Source organism: Kryptolebias marmoratus, linkage group LG10, assembly GCF_001649575.2.
Source record: "Kryptolebias marmoratus isolate JLee-2015 linkage group LG10, ASM164957v2, whole genome shotgun sequence".
Taxonomy (NCBI): Eukaryota; Metazoa; Chordata; class Actinopteri; order Cyprinodontiformes; family Rivulidae; genus Kryptolebias; species Kryptolebias marmoratus.
The window spans coordinates 6,899,586-6,923,692 of record NC_051439.1 but is presented as its reverse complement, the minus strand read 5'-3'; the positions used below and the strand labels follow the sequence as shown (position 1 = coordinate 6,923,692).

General features: G+C 39.5%; 1 protein-coding gene across 1 annotated transcript in view; it reads left to right on the top strand.

Annotated features, from left to right (window-relative positions):
- fbln5 (fibulin 5) overlaps window positions 1-23,874 on the top strand; it is a 26,671-nt gene extending 2,797 nt beyond the window's left edge. Inside the window, exons 4-11 of the mRNA XM_017417248.3 lie at window positions 1,660-1,935; window positions 10,335-10,457; window positions 11,114-11,230; window positions 12,726-12,842; window positions 14,228-14,350; window positions 14,493-14,619; window positions 14,743-14,938; window positions 22,240-23,874. Of these exons, the coding sequence (XP_017272737.1) occupies window positions 1,660-1,935; window positions 10,335-10,457; window positions 11,114-11,230; window positions 12,726-12,842; window positions 14,228-14,350; window positions 14,493-14,619; window positions 14,743-14,938; window positions 22,240-22,401 (1,241 nt within the window). The 3' untranslated portion in view covers window positions 22,402-23,874. The remainder of the gene's footprint in view (window positions 1-1,659; window positions 1,936-10,334; window positions 10,458-11,113; window positions 11,231-12,725; window positions 12,843-14,227; window positions 14,351-14,492; window positions 14,620-14,742; window positions 14,939-22,239) is intronic.
- Window positions 23,875-24,107: the final 233 nt, after the last annotated feature.

Genomic DNA, 24,107 nt, shown 5'->3' with positions numbered 1-24,107 from the left:
AGTGCTAATAACGTCCAGTATTGATGCTCGTCTTCTGCAGTAAAGTTAGACTCAGGCACTAATCTCCTTGTTAAACAGCCTTGTTATTAAAAGAAAACACTTACCGATGAAATGTAACGCCGTCCGGACATTTTCCGTGAAGATTTGTGCAGAAAAATGCAGCATAAAAGAAGGCATTCCTGTATAGATAAGCGCAAAAGCGGAGCTGTATTACTATCGTAAGATGGCGGCGTTTTTAGCTCATCCAAAGTCACGTGATGTCATGTCTATCCATATAAGTCATTGAGTGTATTACGGTATAAGTATTGTACGGGTGCTGGGGAAGGCCAAAAAGTAACAGGACGACCCGTTTCAAAGCCTTTCTTTGCACACAGTAATATGAATCACTATGTTAGAAGACAAGTAAAATATCAAATTTATTTCTTAAGTAGAGTGATTCCAACTATATTCAGTTAAAATGCCTCATTATTTATTGTAGTTTGGGAAATGTACAAATCAAAATTTTTTAAAATAAAAATCTGGCATTATAGTACAGTCATGATGTTTATGATGAACTTGTGGTAGAGCTCCATTTGCTTTAGTTGATTATGGTCTTTTTTCCGCTTGAAAACAAGCATTTGCAGCAATGCAGCCTGTACAGGTGCAGGCAGGACTGAACTCATAGCTGAGAGCAGTGTGGCATTTTTAACTTCTGCTTCCACTTGACAAGCAATGGTTTGAGCTTTGTCCAGAGTGAGGGCCTCCTCCAGCTTTAACTTATCCTTCACAGCACTGAGAGACGTGTTTGCAATCAGCTGATCTCTCATTAGTTCACTTTTCATCATTCCCAAACTACATGGTACAGCTAAAGCTATGAGGGCGACAAGTTGAACATGTTATCTGAATGTGTGTCACCACGCTAATACATTAACTTTGGGGACAAAATGTCTTTCAAGTGCAGCCATGGCTTCATCAAATGTACCTTATTCTGGTAGTGTATAGAACAGGTGTTGTCCCTCTGGATCCAGGTAGTGTAATAAAACGGTGCGTCGTCTCTAATCTGGCCATTTGTTTACCTGAGAATTTATGATAAGCATGTAATTGTCAAATATATTAGCCACCTTGCAAATGGTGTGTGAGGCTCACCAACGAGATACAGGAAAGTCGATGGAGCTGGTACGGAAGCACTCATTTTTGTTACCAATTTTGTTGTGGCGATTTTAATGAAAGTAGGAGACAAAGGTTAAACTTATGCACTTTTATTACAGTAACTGTGCTTTACACCAGATGCCATTACTTCAAGAAGTAATAACATCAACAGAACAGAACATAAATGTGTTCAATATGTAAGCCTAAGACCACAGCAAACAGCATGGAGGTCAATATTTGTAAATGTGACAGAGTTTCAGCAGTTGTCTCCAGAGGTTGTAGATGTACATTCAGTGATTACTTTCTGCACGTTATTTAAAATCTGTCCAGTGGTTCATGATATATTTTAATGACAGACACAAAGACATGGGCAAAAACATTACTGCCTTTGGTGGTGGGCAATAAATAATGAGTAATATCTGAAGTAAGCATAGTGTATCGCCTACTATAAATCTAAACTTTATGGGACTCTGTCACACAGATTTCCTGGCTTCAGGAATGTCCTTCTCATCGCTCTTGTCTGCATTCCAGATGTGAATGAGTGCGTCATCATGCCTCGAGCCTGCCAAGGAGAGATGCGGTGTGTCAACCAGATCGGAGGTTACCGTTGCATCCCGGTTGGCTTATACGATCGGCCATACAGCCCGATCCTGCCAGAACTGAGCTACCCGGACCCCCCCGATGGAGCCGTGGACACATTCCAGCAGCAGATTTCTCTGGGATCCGTGGAGCCAAGTTACCCGAGAATGAGGAGGCCCTTGCTGTGCACCCTTGGATATGCTCCTGCTGAGGATGGCACCTGCAATGGTGAGTCACTTATACGCTCTCATTTTATTGGATGAAGGAGCATCTACTATACACCAAGCCTTTACAATCCAAAGAGCCATTTCTTCCCATCAGCATAAATAAAGATGGACAAAGCGTCTCCACTTTCTCTCATTGCTCAGAACTGAACCCCAAATGTTTTAGGAGCTGCCATGTTGTATTTTTGGAGCCAAAGGCTGCACACTAGGGACATGGTGCTGTACCCTAAATATGGAAGTCCCACCTACACACTAATAGGTTGTGACACTGTCCAACATGACACTTTTTTTAAAGCTTCAAATAACTAATTAAATTTATGTGTATTTAAAAAATGCATACTTGAACATACAGCAGCAAGGTAAGAACTGCATACAGTAAATCAACACCTGAAAAAAAAAATCATCTAGTGTGTATTTTTATGTTTAAAAGCCCTATTCGCAAGGGATTAGTTTTACCTAGGGACCACATGTAATAAATAAATTACTCACCAACGTCTGCTTTTTATGTGGCGCATTTGCACGGGATAACCGAAGCCTGAGATTTTGCTGAAATTTACGGACATCTTCCGGATATAATGTTAACGCGCTGCGTATTGCTTAACATCCGCTAACTTTGAGTTGATGTTAAAACTACTTTTCAGGCTACGGCCACAGCTAGCCTGCTTTATAGTAGGCTACAAACAGAAGAAAGTTATTCTTATTGCTGTGAGCCACCAATATGAACGTGATTTAGCTCCTTCTCTTCAGCTTTTTCTTTTTTATGGCAACCGTTACGGGTCGGTAGGGCTTTTGCTGCCCCGGGACACAAAAGGTTATCTATGCACGCCAATGCAGCCTCCATTGCCAAAAGCAAATAAAAATGCGACTAGGAAACAAAATGTGCCTAATTACGTATCGGATCCGGCCCATTTCTGTCCAAATCACAGAGCTGCCAATTCGCATTGGATTAGTATTATCACAGGACCTCGGAGTTCAGCAAAATATTGGAGGTAATTTGCGGGGGAATTTTTACTTTACAAATTACTGACATGGCCGATTCGCATGGGATTAACAACACAGAAAATCTCTGTAATTATTACAAATACCATGTGGTCCCTAGGTAAAACTAATCCCATGTGAATAGGGCTTTAGTCAGTAAAATGTCCCATTTGTTTACATCGAGGGGTGGGACCTTAAAATTATGCTTCAGGCAGCCACCAGGGTGTGGTCATCCTTTGAGACTTCAGCTTCTGGCTTCCAGTCCTGCCTATAGTTGTAATGTATGAGTTTCTGATCACTAAATACAATATCTCCAGAGCCACAACATGTGCTAAAACTGTGATCACCAACTGGTGGCGTGCGGGCCACTTCCACTTCTCTGGGGGGGTCTTTGAACCCTAGTGGAGGTGAGGACCCCTGCGCTAGAAGATTGAAGTAAATGTAAATCATCTCATCAGGTGTTTTATAAATACAGCAGATAAAAACGATTGTTACAGTAGGAAAATAAAATTAACTCTCCTCACTGCTGTTTATTTTGGTCTGTCACAAAAACAAGTCTGAGTGGAAATGTCTAAACATTAGTTTTACTTGCAATTTATAGGCCTGAAATGTAAACAAAATAAAAAAAACAGGAGCAGCCTCACACCTCACCTTTAATGACCTCACACATTCTTAGGGGTTGAGCTTTCCAGTTTGAAAACCATTGATTTAAGCTAAGAAACTGTACTACTTATTTGAAAAATAATAGAAATTTTATGGAGCAATGCATCTCAGAAAAGTTGTTCCAGGGGCAATAAAAGGCTGTAAAAGCAAGTGGTACAAATAAAAAAACAGCTGGAGGAACATTTTACAACTAATTAGGCTAATTAGCAACAGGTCAGTAAAAGGACTGGGTATGAAAAAAACAGTTTAGAAGCCTAGTCTCTAAAAAGTAAAGATATGCAGAGAGTCACCAGTTTGCAAAAAACTGCATCTAAAAATAGTGGAACAATTTCAGAATAATATTTCTCAATGACAAATTGGGAAGAATTTGAATAGCCCACAATCTACTGATCATAATATCATCAAATGATTTAAATTATCTGGAGAAATCTCTGAGCTCAAAGGACAATATTGGTTCCTGTGATCTTGGGGCCCTCAGGGGCCCCTGCATTAAAAGCAGGTCTGATTCTGTTCTGGACATCACTGCATGGACTCAGGAACACTTCCTGTAAACACAGCTCACTGTACCATCCACTAATGCTGCTTAAAGCTCTATCAGGCAAAGAAGAAGCCAGATGTGAACACCATCCAGAAACACTGCTGTCTTCTCTGGACCAAAGCTCATTTAAGATGGACTGAGGGACAGAGGAGAACTGATCTGTGGACAGATGGAGCCAAATTTGAAATTCTTTTTGAAAACCACTTCCTCTGTACTAAAAAGGAGAGGGACCTTCCAACCTGTTATCAGCACAGTTCAAAAGCCTGCCTCTCTGATGGTATAGGGGTGCATTAAGGCCTCTGGCCTACACAGCTTACACATCTGGAAAGGCACCAACAATGCAAAAAATGTATACAATTTTATGAACAACATCTGCTCCCATCCAGACTACGTTTTTTCTCAGGGAAGGCAATATATTTCATCAAGTCAATGTTAAACCTCAGACTGCATCATTCCAGCAGCATGGCTTCATAGTAGAAGAGTCCAGGAGCTGAACTGACCTGCCTGCAGTCCAGACCTCTCACCAGCAAAGACTCAGGACTGTTGAGCAGCTAGAATCCTTCATCAGACCAGAATGGGACAACATTCCAGGCTATGTTTGAATATGAAAACTGGTTGTTTCACCTTGTAAAATAAAGGTGGCCGTGCCGGGCTCTGGTGGGCATCTCCCCCAAGGACAGACCTCCCAGGGGATTGGTTCACCAGGGTGGATGGCTATATGCCCTTTCACCAGCATAACATGAGCACACTTTTTTTTTCTTCTTTCTTTCTTATTTTTCCTATAGTCAGTTTTGTCTGTCTTTCAGCTACACACACACCTTCAAGCACCGATTCACAAACAGTCCTGATGGTTGAAGGTCATACAAACTGGTTACTATTGCATCTATATGAATCACATTAGATAATCATGATGCACCAGAATATAGTTTAGCAAACTGTAGAGGTCCAACTAAGCCTAACCAAACGGTCACAAAATGAGTATCAGTGGATTGGAAAATATTGACATGAACTGGTTAAGAAGTCACTTTCTTGTGGTCCTCACCTTTCTCTCTGGGTATGGTAGGTTTCCACTGCACAGTGGCTTCGATGTAAGATCAGAATCTTCTGCTTTTAGAATTTGCAAGAAAAAATTGCAAACTCTTTTGACTTACATCAATTTTGAAATAGAATCCAAAGTCAGTATGGTGGACTAATGACTATAGCTAAACTAATGACACAAAGACCAAGTTGTAGTTTTCGTATTTTATCGTTAAAACCCTTTTTTTAAATTCTGATGTTGATTGGCCACCACCAAAGGGGTCAGTGGATGGATTTTAATGAAACTCTCAGAAAGTAATCATTGAGTGTAAATCCCCAGTTGAAAACCTTTAGAGTCAAGATTGCTGCCACAGCTAATCTTAGGAAACATGAAACTGGTTATAATTCAGTCAGTTTTACAGACACTAAGCTTAAATTTGGTGTGGTAGCAGTGGCAGCCACCTTGAATTTGAATGACTCCAAAACGTAATCAGCTATAGATGTGCATCCAATGATTACTTCCTAAAATTTTGATTCAAATCCGTCCAGTGGCTCATGAAATATTTTGCTAACAGTCAAATAGGATTGATTCCAACAATTTCTGCTAACATTTCAGGCCAGACCTCACATAATCAGTAGCACTTGTAGTATGTGTTGCGAATGACTTTCATCTTCAATCACACCAAATTTTAGCACATTATCTGTAAAATGAACTAAATTATAACCATTTTTTGTGAATTGGGAAAGCTTCAAATGTCGATCACTTGTAGATGTGCACCCAGTGATTATTTTCTTAAAATCTGCCCGGTGGTTTATGAAATATATTCCTAACAGACCGACGAGGCGACTGCAAACAGTTAATGGCGAAATTTTCAACTAAATCTTGTGCAATCCCTTATGGTTTGTCCTTTGCTGCAGCTGTTTGTTGCTTTCCTATGTGCTGAAATTCTGCTGCAACCGTCTCAACGTTTGCCACCTCCTGCTGTTGATTAGATGTTAGAGTCAAATAGGTTAAGTGCCAGAAATTTGAAGTGATTTATTTAGGACAGTGGTTAAACTCACTTTAAATTCTCTGATGTGAACAAAGTCTATTGTGTAGAGTACATACTGACATAATTATATCCCTGTGTGTTCACTCCACTTGAATGTTGAAAATGACCTTCTTTAAGTGAATTTGGCCTTTTTCCCCCCCTGATTCTTATGAGGGGGGAAATATATCGAGTAGTTTTGTTTTGTTTATTTTTTTTTTCTCAAAAAGACAGGTTTAGAAGTGAGCTCATGCACAATAATGGACTTTTTGTCTTCGTAGGGGAGAGGGACTTCCAGGGAATCGGCTCACAACCTTGTTTGGGTAAACTACTCTACTGGAGTGCCAAAAATGAGGTCATGCTCAACCAAATCTGCACCCAGACTGAGTTTGAAGAACAAGCCTGCCCCTGTGGAGGCCACTTATTACAAATCCACACACTCTTGACGTGTGTGTTTGTGTGTGTGTGCCCTGATGTAATGGGTTGCTGATGGACGATGCTGTGGGGCGAAAGCTACACAGACTGTGACTTCCTGTCTGAACCGGTTACAAACATGGCTTTGTTTTCTAGCTCGTGCCACAGCACTTTGTGAGTTCTCCTAATGGCACCAGTCTGTGGGGGAACAATGGAACTGATTAGGCCTCTGGTATGCCTTCATGCATTTCGGGACATGTTTTCCATCCACACACACTGTTATACATCTCTTAGCAGATTTTTGATATATATTATAGCTGTACACCTAAATTAGAAAATAAGATTTAAATTTTTCCCTCTCCGTAGGTAGTTCTATCAATCCAAGACAGACTTTTTTGTTCAGAAGCAGTTGGACCTTCAGTATGGAACGTGTCATTACCCAAACCGCCTTCAGCTGCTGGCACCGCCACTTACAGGCAGCTCCATTAGAACGTAGTGTGGCTAGAAGAGGTTTGTGCTTACAGTACCTTAAAAAAGTCTTTGCACCCCTTGAACTTTTCAGCATTTTGTGACTTTACAACCACATCCTGTAAAGTATTTTACTCAAGTCGAGTGCAACCCAACAATCAGGGGAAAAAGGGTTTAGATAGGCACTCCACAAACAGCGGAAGAAGAAAATCGTTGTTGAAAGAAAACCTTGTTTGCAGTTTGAGACAAACCATTTAGATACAGCAAATATGGGGCGGGGGGGGGGACTTTCACTCCATCCTCGCTGTGAAACATGGTGGTGGCAGCATCATGCTGTGGGGATGCGTTTCTTTAGCAGGAACAGAGAAGCTGCTCAGAGTTGATAGGGAGACGGATGGAGCTAAATACAGGACAGAGAACCTGTTAGAGGCTGGGGCGGAGGTTCACCTGCCTGAAACATCCAGCCAGATCTACAATGGAATGGGTCAGATCAAAGCATGTTCATGTGTAAGACCGGACCAGACAAAGTCCAGACCTAAATCCTACAGAAAATCTGTGGCAAGACTTGAAAATTGCTTTTCAGACACGCAACATCTAAGCTGACAACCATGACTCATTTTCCTTCCACCTCTCAGTTAGGAGCTACTTTGTGTTGATCTGTCACATAAAAGCCCAGTAAAAGTGCTTTAAAGTGTGTGGACGTAACGTGACTAAATGTGGACGAGCTGAAGGCGTGTGAAGACCTTCCCAAGGCGCTGTTTTTAGCCTCGTCAGCTGTGTGACGTCGCAGCCTCAGACAGGATGATGTGACTGGAGTCCAGTCTGAAGGTGGATGAGGTCCAGAGTTGTTCTGACCAGGGAATCTTTACTTGCACTGCAGTAGTTGTAGTTCTTCATTCTACTGTGAGTTTTCTTACTTGTTTTGGTGTGGTGTATTAGAATAAAGCAGTGATCATCAACTGATGACCTGTGGGCCATATTCGGTCTGTAAACTCATTACTGTGTTCATTGTCTCTCCAGTTTTGACTTACTGCTGCTGCTGTCAGGTTGTTTTGCAGTTGGATTAGGAGTAGGCTGCAGATGAAACAAACCCTGTCTTTCTTTAACAACATGCTGCTTTTGGTGCTTTCCTTCAGGCATTAGTGTTGTCTAAATCCAAACTGTCATGTTCATTTTTAATCCGGCGTTTCATGACATCATATAGCATTATAATATTTTCTGCATACTGTATTTACAATTTACGCAAAGTAACGCACAGGTAAAGTATCAACCTGTAACTTAATAAAAACAAAGAAAAATGAAACCGTGGAATATTATAACTTTGAATACATTAAACATCATGGTCAATTTAATCTGTTAACGACAGCAAAGATTCAAACTAGAACATTTCTGCTCCAAAAAATGCTGTTATTTTAATGTATGAACAGTATAAAAAGTTCAAGAAGAACAAGATGAAGAGAAATGTCAAAGCCACTGGTGGCTCTTTATCGTTACCATAGTAACCACACACCGGTGTCTGTCACTCCTTGACAGCTAAATCAATGAGAGGCAGACAGAAACAGACTGGAAAAATAAGCCCCAAATAAACAGTTCCTGTGTGAAAACTACAGGTTAGATTTAAAAAAATCTTGAACTGTGAGCAGCAGAAGACTTTAATTTTGCTTTATGTTGGAGATATGACGAGTTTAAAACAACCTACACTTCCTGTTTTGATGAGAATATTCTGCGCTAAAATATAACGGAAGTCTGTGGAAACCTGGGATAGCTCGGAGGTTGGAGCGGTGGTAATGTTGAACAATTTTGGTACAGGAAGAGCAGGGATTCTGGGTCCAAACCTCTGAGCAGTCACCCTCAGAGCAACCTCCACGAGTGACAGTAGAAATGATGCCATGGTGGATCGAACATCATTCACGGACGAGGTTGGCAATGTTAACGCTGTTGGAATGCTACTATACGTGCAAGAAAGCCCAGATGACATGTCCACCAGAAAGAGCTGCATAAATAGAAAATCTCAGTCTTTTTATCTGTAAGCATTCTCCGATTTCATACATGTGATGTGATGTCAGAGCTGAAACAGTTGGATGTTGGGGCTCAGCCCTGAATCCGCACATGCAAAGCTCTCAGCCTTAACTTCAAGCAGGTGCTGCAGCTCTGTAGCTCTTGGCCTTTGGCCGAATGCCCCCCTCCCAACAGACACAAAGGGCATTGGTCTCACAGACCCACGCTATCTCTTATCATAGCACCCTGTCCAAACAGAAAAGGACTTCCACCCACTTCCCCCATCGGTTTTCGACAGATAGGTGACTTCACAGCCTGAGAACCAGAACCAGAGGCTGGATCTTTGAATATTTCACTCCTCATAAGGAAATGTGGCCGTTATGATTGCGCCTAAAATGTTCCAGGGGCTAAATGGAATTTAGATAGAAATTTCAGATATCACTAATCTTGTGTGAAACACATTGTATCTCGATGCTGCGATGAAGTGTTACCTGTTTTGTTAAGATTTTTATTTCACACAAGGGTGACGACAATCCTGAGTGTTGCGAAGACTTTTTGAATAGAAGCCTGCTGATGTGGGGAGGGTGAACGCACGTCTGGTGGGTGTGTTTTTCCAGATGGTAGAAGATCAAAAACAACGTAGAGAAGAAAAGAGTTGGGGTTAAAAAGGCAGAAAAGGTAGTTTCTTACAATAAAAGCAAAAATAAATAAATAAAATGCCAATTCAGTTTTGAGAGGAAACGCATGGAAATGAATATAATTAAAGGCCTAGCAGTTCTTGAAGGAATGCATGTCACCCGCCGCCTTTCATGCCAGATCTGAGACAGTCTGGAGTTGAAATCGTTCCAGTCAAACCTTGAACTTTGTATGCGATCTTATGTCATATTGTGAGATGTTTCCCTCAGAGTACGTGTTGTGAATGACTCTCAGCTACTACCACATCAAAGTTTAGCCCCATCTCTGTAAAATGGTCCGAGTCACAGCCACTTTTATGTAGGCTAAAGCTGATCAGCTGTGGTGGCCATCTTGAATCTCACTGACTCCAAAAGTTAATCAGATGTAGATGTACATGCAAAGACTACTTTCTGAAAGTTTCAATAACATTTGTTCAATGATTATGAGGTATTTTGCTGACAGACACATAAACACACACACAGTCATGGGCAAAGACCTTACCACCTTCATGTGTGGTGATAAAAAGTCCTCAGCTCCCTATCAGAACAGTAGATCGAGGTTTTCCGTCAGTCATACGCTTTCCTCCGATAACGTGTTTTTCTTCCCTCCTCTCCTCTGCCGCAGACATCGACGAGTGTGAGACGAACTCTCATCACTGTAACCCCACCCAGGTGTGCATCAACACAGCCGGGGGCTACACCTGCTCCTGCACGGAAGGTTACTGGCTCATCGGTGGACAGTGCCAGGGTGGGGCGACTACTGCATGCCTTTTAAAAATGTATTTTTATCTAAGTCTGTTACATTTCCATTGAATGTGTGCTTTAAGGGTCCTGGAACCATTTAGGTTATCTAAAAATTGTAATAAAAGCTAACTCATCCCTCACTGTTTTTGGATTATTTACAGAAGCTGTTCAGAACCTTTATATGCACTTACATTCAGACATTTACATTTGCACCACAGTCATAGCCTTGATAGCACCAAGCAAACATATGGAACGGAGCACATATCAGTTCACTGATTACTCAAATCGGAAAATTAAAATTTGTGTTCAGAATGGTTTACCAGCAGTAATAGTTATATCCTAACAGAACATTGTATTGCATTGCACAAAGTGGGATTTGTGACTTAATAATTTATATATATAAACTACAAAGTTGTTTATAAGACTTTAGTATATTTAAGCTGAATAGTTAAAAGTTGGGATTGAAGTGCACATATTTTCTGTAAAGTGTAGCCTTCAAAAAGTAAAGACCACTACTGAACACTGCAAGAAAATAAATGTGACTTCTTCTATCTAGAAAATGCCTTTAATTCCTCAGCTGTCCTCTGTTAAAACAGCACTCTCTTCATGGCATGTTTTATGTCCAACTCTATCCTCTTTTTTTTTTTTTTTTCACACCAGATATCGACGAATGTCGTTACGGTTACTGCCAGCAGCTCTGTGCCAACACCCCTGGCTCTTACTCGTGCTCCTGCAACCCCGGCTTCATCCTCAATCCGGACAGCCGGACCTGTCAAGGTATGTGAAAGGACGAACACACTGAAGACAGATCCAACTTGAAATGATTACATGTCTATTACACAGTTTAGAAAGATTTATGACAATTTGTTTTATATATTAGTCTAATTCTGGGGAATTAGACTAATTAGATTAGTTCCAGTCAAAATGTATAGTTTTAGTAATTTCAACATGTGATCAAACTCACATATCTGAGCCAAGATGTTTTAGTCTAGTAAATGAAACTTACTGGTTGAAACAATCGGCATAGGGAGTGACTTTCAAATGTGATGTGCACCACCTAGTGGTGGTGTTTCTGAAGCAACACTTGGACATTCGGAGCATCTATGCTTCTATTTTTACAGTCTACACATCATGTGCACAGTCACTGTAAGTCTTATGTCAAGTCTAAGGTTTTACCTGTTCAGACATGATTAAAAGAACATGTTAAAAATGTCTTTTCATGTCCTAAAAATAGACAAATTCAACTTTTAGTTAACAACAACAACACGTGATGTTGTTATAGAGCAAACATGGACAAAATAAGGCTTGGGGGTTTAAAGTGGTACTTGGGTCATGCTAACCCAGTTCTTGACATCCACAAATAAACAAACAAACAAAAACAATTTGAAATATACTGAACAAAAATATAAATGCAACACTTTTCTTTGCTCCCATTTTTCATGAGCTGAACTCAAAGATCTAAGACCTTTTTTTTTGTACACAACAGGGCTTCTCTCAAAAATTGTTCACAACTTTGTATAAATAGGTAGATTTACACACGTCCCATATTCCTTCCTTCTCTGATGATGGATTTAACAGAACTCCCGGGAATGTTTGGGGCCGTAGAAATCCTTCCGTATCCATCCCCTGACTTGGTCTTTTCAGTAATGTTTTCTCTGAGTTGAATTAGGACAGTCACTTTAAAGGAGGTGAATATTTATGTAATCACTTATTTTACATGACAGATTTGTATTTAATTGTTTTTAATCTTAATTTCACTTTGACAACGAAGATTTTTTTTTGTTTATTTGTAAGAAAGGCCCATTTATTTTGACCATGATTGTTGTGTAACAGCAATAAAAGCATTAAACATCCAAGGGGTGAATATATTTTATAGGCACTGTATGTTCTGGACCACTAAAGTACCAAACGTCTGCTTTTATCAAGACTATCAGGCTCACTCATAATCAGTAAATTAATGCAATTGATCAGCAGCACCTGGTTGGTAATGGTTCTCTACATTCCCATGCATATGTACCTGTCTGCGAGTGTCTGTGTGTTAGCAAAATATCTCACTTGTTGTTTTTTTTTAATGCAGTTCTCAGAAAGTAATCACTGGCTGTACATCTACAACTGATTAAATTTGGTAAACAATTGTTGTGCATTTTTATAAGCTATGAGGTCATTTCTGTCAACAGAACAAACCAAACATTACACACCTTTACTGTTTTTGTCACACACTTCCATTCTCCATGCCAGCAGTGTTAACTTCCAACCTCTGTTTGCCATCCAGATGTGGACGAGTGTGAAGAGGAACCTTGCACTCACGGCTGCTTTAACACCTACGGCTCCTTTATGTGCAACTGTGATGAGGGATTCGAGCTGGCGTCCGATGGTACAAGTTGCATCGGTGAGGATCATTTCCTTACGTGTCGGTTTTAGAAAGCAAACCTTCCACATTCTGCTCAAATTCACATTATTCTACACATTTTTATATGAAGCATCATTGTTCTAAACAGGATAAATAGACAGTGTTATATTTTGTCTGAATCAGGTTTTCCTTGCTTTCTTCTTGAGCATTTTAGTTCAGGTTATTTATTTATATAGCACCAATTACAAAAAGGTTGTTCCAGGGCACTATACAACAAAAATAACAGAAATAGATTCAAATCTAATTACAGTCAATTTATTCAATTATATTACAATACATTTGAATACAGCACATTATGAAAATGCCAGTTAGTAAAAGTTATCTGTCTAAGGAAACCAGCAGATTGGGTTAAATCTTGACTTTGTCCAATCAGCACATTAGTGACAGTGGAAAGAAATGACACCATTTTAACAGGAAGAAACCTCCAGCAGAACCAGAACTAAGATTGTTGACCATCTGCCTCGACTGGCTGGGGTTACAGAGAACAGGAACGAGACACAGACAGACAGGAAGTGGTCCAGGTGGACTTTCTATGGGAACAAAAACAAAGAAGAACACAGTTTAAAGATAAAAAATAATTACAAATACAAACATAGATAGCAGAGAGAGTAAAGACAGCAGCAGAGAGAGGAAATGTGGTCAGTTTGTCCTCCAGCAGTCTGAGCCTATAGCAGCAGAACTAAGGGAGAGCTCAGGAAACCCAAACCAACCCTAACTATAGGATTTAGTAAAAAGGAAAGTCTTAAGTCTCGTCTTAAAAGCAGACAGGGTGTCAGCCTCACAGACAGAAACTGGGAGTTGGTTCCACAAGAACTGAAAGCTCTGCCTCCTGTTCTACTTTTAGAATCTCTAGGAACCACAAGTAAACCTGCAGTCTGAGAGCGAAGTGCTCTGTTAGGAAAATATGGAACAAGAAGATCTTTAATATCAGATGGAGCTTGGTTGTTGAGAGCTTTGTATGTTAGAAGGAAGATTTTAAATCCTGTTCTGAATTTGACAGGAAGCCAGTAGAGAGAAGCTAAAACTGGAGAAATCTGATCTCTCCTCCTAACTCTGGCAGCAGCATTTTAGATCAACTGGAGACTTTTAAAGAGTTTTTGGACACCATAGTTCAGCCTAGACGCGATAAATGCATGGACCAGTTTCAGGGCTTTTCCTAGAAAGCAGTTTGTGTTAAGCTCTTTGAAAGCCTGTTTTGTACAAATTACCCGGACCAACATTGTTCAGAGGTTCTGCTCTTTCCTTGCATGTGATGGACTCAAGCAGAGCAAGAGAGAAACCCACACAGAAGTGGACGGAAAAATGTGCTGTGTGTCCCGTTCTAACAAGCATAACATGTATATTTTAAAATCTATTTCATTTAGACTTGGATGAGTGCAGTTTCTCTGAGTTTCTGTGCCAGTACAGATGTGTGAACACCCCTGGCTCTTTCACGTGCATTTGTCCACCTGGATATTATTTATATGAAGACGAGAGGAACTGTGAAGGTAAAGATCACCGCAGCTTCGTCAAGCAAAAATTAGTTTTATAATGTTTTATGTCTGATGTTGTTGATTCCTTGTTGTTGTTGTGGTTCTGATGATGCTGATGCCCTAACTGACTCTGATTGTTGTGTGTTTGATTTCGAAGATATCAATGAATGTGACACTGGTAACAACACCTGTACAACAGAACAAGTGTGTTTCAATTTCCAGGGAGGCTTTACCTGCCTGCATCCTTTACAGTGTCAGCTTCCTTACATTCCAGTTAGTGACAAGTGAGCACTCCTTTATTTTCTTCCGTTCTACCCGTCGGAAAGTTTTCTCGATTTAGAATTTCTGTATTTTTTTAAACGTTGTTTTCCCCTCCCAAAGCTAAACTCCTCTCCTGTGGTTTGCAGTCAGTGCATGTGTACAGCTGAGAACCCCGCCTGCAGGAACAGGCCTTTCACCATTTTGTACCGACACATGGACTTGTCGTCGGGGCGCAGTGTGCCTGTAGACATCTTCCAGATGCAGGCCACCACACGTTACCCCGGCGCCTTCTACATCTTCCAGATAAAGTCGGGTAACGACGGGCGCGAGTTTTACATGAGGGTGAGCATGAGGGAAACTGCTTTGTCTCAGCAGCAGACAAGGTCAAGATGAAAAAAAGCATTAAAAACAACACACATAAAAACAAACAGAGGTTGGAGTATGCTGTGCATAATTTTTACAGTAGTCGTGTGGAGGTGTAAATTTACTGAAGGTCATCTGTGACCAGCTGTTATAAATGGCAGCAATGATTTCATAGAGTTATAGAAAACAACTAGAGTGCTTTCTGCTTATCCAGCCCATTGTTTTCTTTGTGACATTGTGGAGAAACTAAGATGGCGTCCAAAACAGGCAAGTGGTCACAGCAGACAAAACAACTGTTTAACAAGATAATAAAGATAGATGTTTACTCATGACCTAAAAAGATCATTACCTCTTCTGGTGTCTACATACAATCTAAATTCACCCCCTAGTTTAAAAAAGCTACTATTAAAGCTGTAGTGCAGTTTTAAATACTATAGCTTTAATTAACAGCAAGCCCAGCTGGTTCTGTGCCACAAATTTTTTTTTAATCTCTTTACATTAACTTCATATAATTCCTAATTTTTTTTTTTTTTTTTTCAAAATCTGTTTATTGTCTTTTACAATTCAAAGAGACATACAGACAAATAACTCACAAGTGCACAAAACACTTAACAAAACTAAAAGAAAAGAAAACACATTAACAATTTAAACATTCAAGGTGACCAGCATTAGTTGATTACAGTGAGACAAAATATTTTAAGATTGATATCTCAGGGGAGTATGTAGAGACTTAGTCCAAGAGATTTAATCACAGTCCACAGGAATGAGGTGAAGGCAACGTCCTCCCTGGTTCTAGGCATCCCGACGTCAATGTTTAAGTTTCATACATTTGGAATTAACATGAAGATAACAGATTTACAGTCATTATAAGAATAATAAACATAATCAAAATTAGCCAGAGTACATTCAGTCAATCCTCATTATGAGTATTTAAATTTTCCAAGAATAGCAAAAACTTTTCCCATATCTTTTGGAACACATAGTATTTACCCTTAATCATAAAGGTGAGTTTCTCCAAGGCAAGAGAGCTTGATAATGCAGACATCCAAGTTTTTAGTTGGGGTCTGGTTACAGATTTCCAGGACCTGGCTATACTATACTTAGCCTGCACCAAACAATAAATTATGGACTTTTGATCGACCTTGCTTATTTGAGTTTGAGCAGGAAAAATTCCTAAGACACACAACCTAGGACAGAGATTGAGATCAATACCAATGATAAGTGAAATTTTATCCAAAACCTCCTTCCAAAATTTCCGAATCTCAGGACATTCCCAAAGGCAGTGAATCAAACTGCCTTTATCTCCACATTTAGCACATGTATCCGGGATGTTGGAATTAAATTTATTTAGTAATGTTGGAGTAACATATGTTCTCATCAACCATTTGTATTGGATTAATTTAAATTGAGTATTAATAGATTGTGTCTGTGCCTTCAGACAGGCCCTCTGCCATTCTTCTACTGATATGTTACATTTCAAGTCTTCACACCAAGCCAGTCGTTTGTGCTCTGAGGATGTCTGGGAGCTGTCTTTGATGATGTTATAAAAGCGGGATATTAGGCCCTTCTTCAAATGGTCATTTGTTGCCAATTCTTCTATAGAAGTAAGAGTAGGCAATGTTAGAGACTTTTGAGTACCCATGACAAAACTTCTGATTTGCAAAAACTTAAAAAAATGTTTAGTTGGAATGTCAAATTTTTGTTTCAAATCTTCAAACCTCATCATAATCCCTTTATCAAATAAATCTGAGATTTTGCATAAACCTTTAGCAAACCATGTTTTAAAGCCCATGTCTTTCCTACCTGGTTCAAATGACATATTGCCCCAGATCGGGGAGAATTGGGATAGTGTTAGCATTTCATTTTTGAATTTATGAGCATCATACCATACTCGGATAGTATTTTTAACAAATGGGTTGGAAGTATTTTTTAATAACTCTTTGCATTTCCTTGAGTATAGATATGAATTTAGGGATAAAGGAGTGGCATTTATATTTTCTATTTTTACCCACGACAGATCAGTTGCTGAAAACCAGCAGGATGCACTAGAGAGCTGAGCAGCCCAATAATACCACTTAAAATTTGGCACACCCAGCCCTCCTCTGTCATATGGAAGATATAATAAGGATAACCGTAATCGGGCTCGTCTGTTGTTCCAAATGAAGTTATTTAGGATTGTTTGAATTTTTGTAAAAAAACCGTCAGGAGGATTAAGGGGGATAGCCTGGAAAAGATATAAGAATTTAGGGAGAACGATCATTTTGAGAATATTTATACGGCCAATCATAGATATAGGCAAGGTAGACCATCTATCAAGCGATTCCATTATTGAATTAACCACCGGCGTGTAATTTGCCCGAACCAGATCATCTATGTTTGGAGTAATCTTTATGCCTAAGTAAGTAAGGCTCTCTTTTGCCACCTGAAATGTTGTATGAATTGGAGGATTATTTCTTTCAGCCTGTTTTAAAAATAGGATGGCGGATTTAGATTCGTTAAGTTTATAACCGGAAATATAACTAAACTCATTGATAGTTTTGAGAAGTTGGGGGATTGAGCAATTTAGATTGGACAACATTAAAATAATATCATCGGCAAATAATCCAATTTTAGATTCAATATTTTTTATCCTGACGCCATGTATGTTTTGATTATTCCTTATGGCAATAGCCAATGGCTCAATTCCCAGCACAAAGAGGAGGGGCGAGAGGGGACAACCTTGACGCGTGCCCCTACCGAGATTAAATGACTTAGATACAATGTTATTAGTTATAACTGAGGCAGAGGGTTTATTATAAAGTATTTTAATCCAGTTTATGAAATAACTACCAAAACCAAATTGAGAGAGAACTTTGTAGAGATAATTATGTTCCACTCTATCGAATGCTTTTTCTGCATCAAGTGAAAGCAAAGCTGTATCAGGGTGTTCATATTTAGCATGAATTATATTCAGCACACGACGGATGCCGTGATGCGCTTGCCGCCCCTTTATAAATCCGTTCTGATCAGGGTCAGAAAGGGATGGTAAAAATTTCTCAAGCCTGATTGCTAGAACTTTAGATATTATTTTGGCATCAGAATTTATAAGTGAGATTGGTCGGAAGGATTCGCATCTAGTGGGAGATTTTCCCGGTTTAGGTAGGACTGTTATGATTGCATTACGTAGGGAAGGAGGTAATTCTTTAATGGTATAACTTTCCAACAGCATATTATAGAGGGGTTGCAGTAATTTGTTTTTAAATATTTTATATAGGTCCAAAGGAATCCCATCTGGACCAGGTGATTTTCCTGATTTTAGTTTGTCTATTGCATTTGAGAGTTCACCTATAGATATTGGCATATCCAGATCCGATTTAGCTATTTCACTAAGTGTGGGGATGTTTACAGAATTAAGAAAGGAGTCAAGTGATGCTTGTGGTATGTGCCCTTTAGACGTATATAATTTTGAGTAATAATCTTTAAAGAGATCATTAATTTTTTGAGGATCAGTAGTATTTTCATTTTCAGATATAATTTCATTTATTGCCCTCTCATTCTGCAAAGCCTTAATGCGCCACGCTAGAAGTTTTCCTGCCTTCTCTCCCTGATCATAGTAGGATTGTTTCAATCTGAATATCTCTGATGAAGCTTTGTTAGTGGATAGTTTGTCATATTTTGCTCTCAGTATTAGCAATTCTTGTTGCTTTTCTTTAGAGCCCTTTAGATTTAACTCAAGCTCAGTCTCTTTTATTTGTTCTTCAAGTTTTAGCATTTCCATGACAGTTTTGTTAGTTTTATTTTTTGTGTAGCTTATCATCTGACCCCGTATAAAAGCCTTAAAGGCTTCCCATCTAATAGATGCTGTAGTCTCAGATTTATTAAGGCTGAAGTAATCATCAATATTTATCTCAATAAATTTCAGAAATTTGGGAATTTGCAACCAGTGGGGTTTTAATCGCCAAATAGGATTACGATTAAACGCAATTATGGGTGAAAATTTAAACATGCATAGTGAGTGGTCAGAGATCAATATGCTTTTGTAGGCACAACTCTTAGTTCTGGAAACCAAGGAGTTTGAAATTAGGAAGTAATCTATACGGCTATAGCTATTATGAGTGGTTGAGTGGCAAGAAAATTCTTTCTTTGTTGGATTCTGTACTCTCCAGATATCTCTTAAGTTTAGTTCAGACATAAAATGTTGAATAACCCGTCTACTTTTAGGGTGGGACAAATCTAAACCTGATGATCGGTCGAGATTCGGATCTAACGTACAATTAAAATCTCCACCAAAGATCACATCACCGTGGAAAGCTGTAATAGAGAGAAACAAATTATTGTAGAAATCAGGGTCATCTATATTAGGACCATACAGGTTAACCAAAATTAAGTTTTGGTTCATCAATGAGGCTTGGATTATTATGAATCTCCCAGCAGGATCTATGATAGTCTTTTTTATACAAACAGGTAAAGATTTATGAATAAGAATTGCCACACCCCTAGAGTGTGGAGAAAATGAGCTAGAAAGTATTTGACCCGGCCATCTTCTTCTTAGTCGTGCAACTTCGGTTGTAAGTAAGTGTGTTTCTTGGATAAAAACCAGTTTTGGATGGTATTGTTTAAGTCTATTCATTACTTTTTTGAGTTTGATCAATTTCCTAAGGCCTCTTACATTCCAGGAGATCACATCAACAACGGACTCCGTACTCATTTGCTTAATGTCAATATATCATCTCTTTCTGTTTTTTGTCTCAACTGTACGAACTTGCAATTTACAACTTGTAGAACATTGCACCTTGAAAACATTGAACATTTACAAACACAAAAGACTTTCCTGAGATTTCCCACCAGTGGGAATCTCCTACTCCCTTCCCCCTCTATTCTGTGACTTGGCTATGCTACTGATCCTAGAAAAACAGGAGCAGAAAAAACGTCTGCTTAAACAACTCGCACCACAACATTAAACTGCGAACCCCGACCATTGTAACCAAGAATTATTCCCCACCGCTATGAGGGAGAGACTTAGTCGAAATGTGTATTGTCCAGGATCACCGATCAAATGAAATATTGATCCTTATTAAACCTTGCTTACGCCATCAAGCGTGTAAGTGTGGTTACCCGTCAGTTTGTTGTCTTGCTTTCTGTATAAATTCCTCCACCTCCGTTGGCGTGTGGAAGAGGAAGCGATTGCCGCGTTGGAAAATCCTCATCTTTGCTGGGAATATCAGCCCAAAGTTTATATTTAGATTACGGAGTTGTTGTTTCACCTGGTCGTATTGTTTCCGTTGTTTCACCACCTCCGCGGATAGGTCAGGGAAGAACATCACATGGCGGCCGTTGTACATCACCTTTCCTTTCAGACGGGCTGCAGTCATCACCCTCATCTTGTCTTGATAGTTTAAGAATTTCATGATGATCACGCGTGGCGGGCCGCCTGGAACACTCTGGCCCTGCAGCCTGTGGGCCCGCTCGATAATGGGGGGGGATGGAAACGCGTCCCGTCCCAGGACCTCTATCAGCCAGATCTGCAGAAAAGCAGCGGTGTCCCCTTGTTCTGTCTTTTCGGGTAAACCCACGAGTCTCAAGTTGGATCTCCGGCTTCTGTTTTCAAGCTCGTCTACCTTCAAAGCGAGATCCTGGATTTTCTTTTGTATGGATGTTTCTTTGCCTGTTAACGAGGCGACGCCGTCCTCCAGGTTACTAATGCGGGATTCTGCAGTCCCATATAATTCCTAATTAATCTTAATTTTCATACAACAATTATGTAAAACAGCTAAAAGGAAAATATATTAGATATAATTAATAATGATCTAAACTAGAGCTGAAGTCAGTCACTAATTAATGACTGACTGTCAATAATTAGGACTTTTCAACTAGTTGATGAATTTAAAACCAACTTTTTAAACATGTAAAGTGTGAATATGTAGTGATCTGTGTCTAATCTATACCTAAACTTAAAACTACATTTTCAGACTAATTCATATTTTTTACTAAATTGTAGCATAATTCAGCCTCAGCAGCTTTCTTACTGCTAGACTCTGTAGAGCAACATATTCCACAGTAGCTGCTATCTTTGAGCCAGTTCAGTAATTAACAGTGATTACATCCGCTTTATGGGCTGCTTTTAAACTGTTATAATTAGTTTAATTTCTGTGATGTCTGATCATGCTGACAGGCAGAGCTCAGGGTCGGATCACATTGAGGTAAATAAGATAAAATCTATTTACTTGTGAAAAGAAACATGTTTCCTTTTTCCCTTCTGTTGCTACATCCAACAGCTCATCTGGCATTTGTACATTTTTTGTTATATACATTGTACTATTATATTATATACATTTTACTATTATTTTTTACTTAGTCAGCCCTTACTCAGGGCTATCTAACCAAGATTCACCGTAACATAAGTGCAGATGTTTGCCTGTTTTGGTAATGGCCACTGTTGCTGCAGTGCATCACAAGGTCACATGACCAGAGCGCAGTCGAGGTGTTTTATTGACTCTGTGTTCAGGCAGTAAATGGTTTTGTAGTGTAGATGCTCAGACAGTAGATGGAGCTGCGTGTGTGCCTGTGTGTAGTTTCTGTCAAGAGTTTTAGATTTTGTTCTTTATCCAAAGAAGCAGTCAGAAGTGATAAAACTCTAAATGATCTTTGACAATAACCTAAAAAAAAACTATGATCTGACCTTATCCATTAATAAAAGTGTATGTTATGCACAATCACATGCGTTATTGCAAGATGTCACGCTCAGAGTATGTGTTGTGTATCACTCTCAGCTACTACCACTTCAAATTTTAGCTCAATGTCTGTATAATTGACAAAGATATGGCATTTTTTTGTGTTTGCTAATGTTGATTAGTTATAGTGGTAACAGCTAATATTAAACGTTTCATCTTGCAGAAGGAGTAACACTTGGAGTGTGTGTTATGAATGACACTCTGCTGCCACCACAATAACTTTTAGCACAATCTTTGTAAAATTAACTGATTATAGCCATTATTATGTTTTCAAAGGTCAGTTGGTTTGGGCAGCCATATTGAATTGCATTGATTCCAAAGGTATATCAGTTGTAGATGTACTTCCAGTGAGTACGTCCTGAAGGTTTCATTAAAATTTGTCCAGTAGTTCATGAGATATTTTGCTAACAGACAGACAAACACACACAGACATGGGCAAAACCATCATCATTCGTCTTCGATGAAGCACTGAGCCATCTTTTTGTGCATCTGTCTATATGACTCGACAGCTTCCTGCACCGCATTCCTCTCATTCCTCCCCTCTCCGTCTCTGTCCTCCTTATCTTCCAGCAAACCAGTAACGTGAGCGCCACCCTCGTCCTGGCACGGCCCATCAAAGGGCCCAAAGAGGTGGTGCTGGACCTGGAGATGGTCACGGTCAACAACGTCATCAACATGAGAGGCAGCTCCATCATCCGGCTGACGATATTTGTATCAGAGCACCCGTTCTGAGCGTCCCCCCGGGGGAATCACGCCCGACGCAGCTGTGCTCGCGCGAAGCCGCTGTAATGGTTCTTTGTTTTTCTTTTATCGTTGTGTCATCCTCCAATAAGGACTCAGTCGGAATAAGCTGACGGGAAGGCACTCCTGTGCTCGGATCCACACCCAGGGTCACCCGGTTCTTTCTGGCTGCGATCTGGGCACAGAGGGATATTTATAGTGTATCATTTCTGACATCCTCGCCTCTGGTAAAACGATTATAATTAACCTCAAAGAGGATTTGTTTTTTTGGCCAAATATCAGTGAATGTGCAGCCCTTCACATTTAAAGGGATAGTCTGGTCATTTTTGAAGGGATGTTTGTCAAATAGCTATCAACAGTTATAACCTTATCAGCCGTGACGTCAGTCAAAGAGCACAGAGTATGAAGGTCTTCCTACAGGCTGGAATAATGGGAAATTATTTTAGGTGGTGCAGCTTTTCTAGCCTTTACGGTAATGAGCGCCTTGTATATGTCCCCATGTTGGCAGCTTCTCTTTGCAGCATTGGTCCGAGCTCAATAAAATAACGCCACGAGGAAAAGAAAATCAGCCTGGCTGTCACAATGAGAGGGAAAAATGAAGGTTTTTCTTCAGACTGGATGGACTTGTATATACTCATTCTTCACTTGTGCCATTCAGAGACAAAGGTGACCATCAAAATCTGGGATGTAAAGCGTTACTCCAGAATGAACTATTTGAGCAATCATAACCATTGAAGTCTGAACCGAGAACGCAGACAATGAATGATGGAAGAACCCAGTTTGACAGATCGTTATTGCTCAGCGGCCCAACCTTCATACCACAAATAGATTTTTTTGTTTACTTTTCTAATGATTGACACAACCGCGGAGGCTTTATGATGACTGCTATTTACATGAGAATAAATAAGAAACAAACTTTTTTTTTTTAAGCACTGCACATTTAAAAGTTGTGTTTTTAATTTACTATATGGTAGAAAACAAATAAATATATTTGAAGTTTGTTTTGTAATGATCAATATATTAATTATATTTAATCAATCATATCATTCTTAAATATAACTGATTACATTTTGTTCCCTGGGCCTTTACTCATGAAAAATGTCCTTGCAGTTTTAATTGATGACCATTGGTGTTGATATATAAAACTTTTTTTTTGTTTAAACAAGTCCTTGTTTGGTTAGCCGTAAGTCCAGCATGTAGGAAGACTTTTGCCGTTTTCTCCAAACCCTGAGCTGTAAGGCTGACGTTGCAGCCGAAAAGACGGAACATCACTTCCAAAGTGACCAGACTGTCCCTTTTTAAGCTGTGAAAGCCGGTTCCGTGCTGTCACCTCGTCACGAGTGCCGACACGCGAAGAGCTGGCCGTCTGAACAACAGCGTCTTTGTGCATTTATGTAACAAGCAGTCATTACCTGACGTATTGATCACCGTTTCTTTTCCAGCAATAAATGACTTCATCACACACCAACTGTCCTGAGAGCCTTTTTAATGTGCAGCTCTGGTTTCACTGAGTGAAACATAAATCAAACTCAATATATAGTCATCTGCAAGTCGGGCTGAAATGTAAAATTCTTTTTTTAAAAAAAAGTGCAAAGATGTTGTCATCAGTGTTATAATTGTAAAAAAAATATCTTACTTAAAAATCCAAATATGTATCAACATCTTTAAAATAAACAAGTGATGGTGGGGGGGATCAT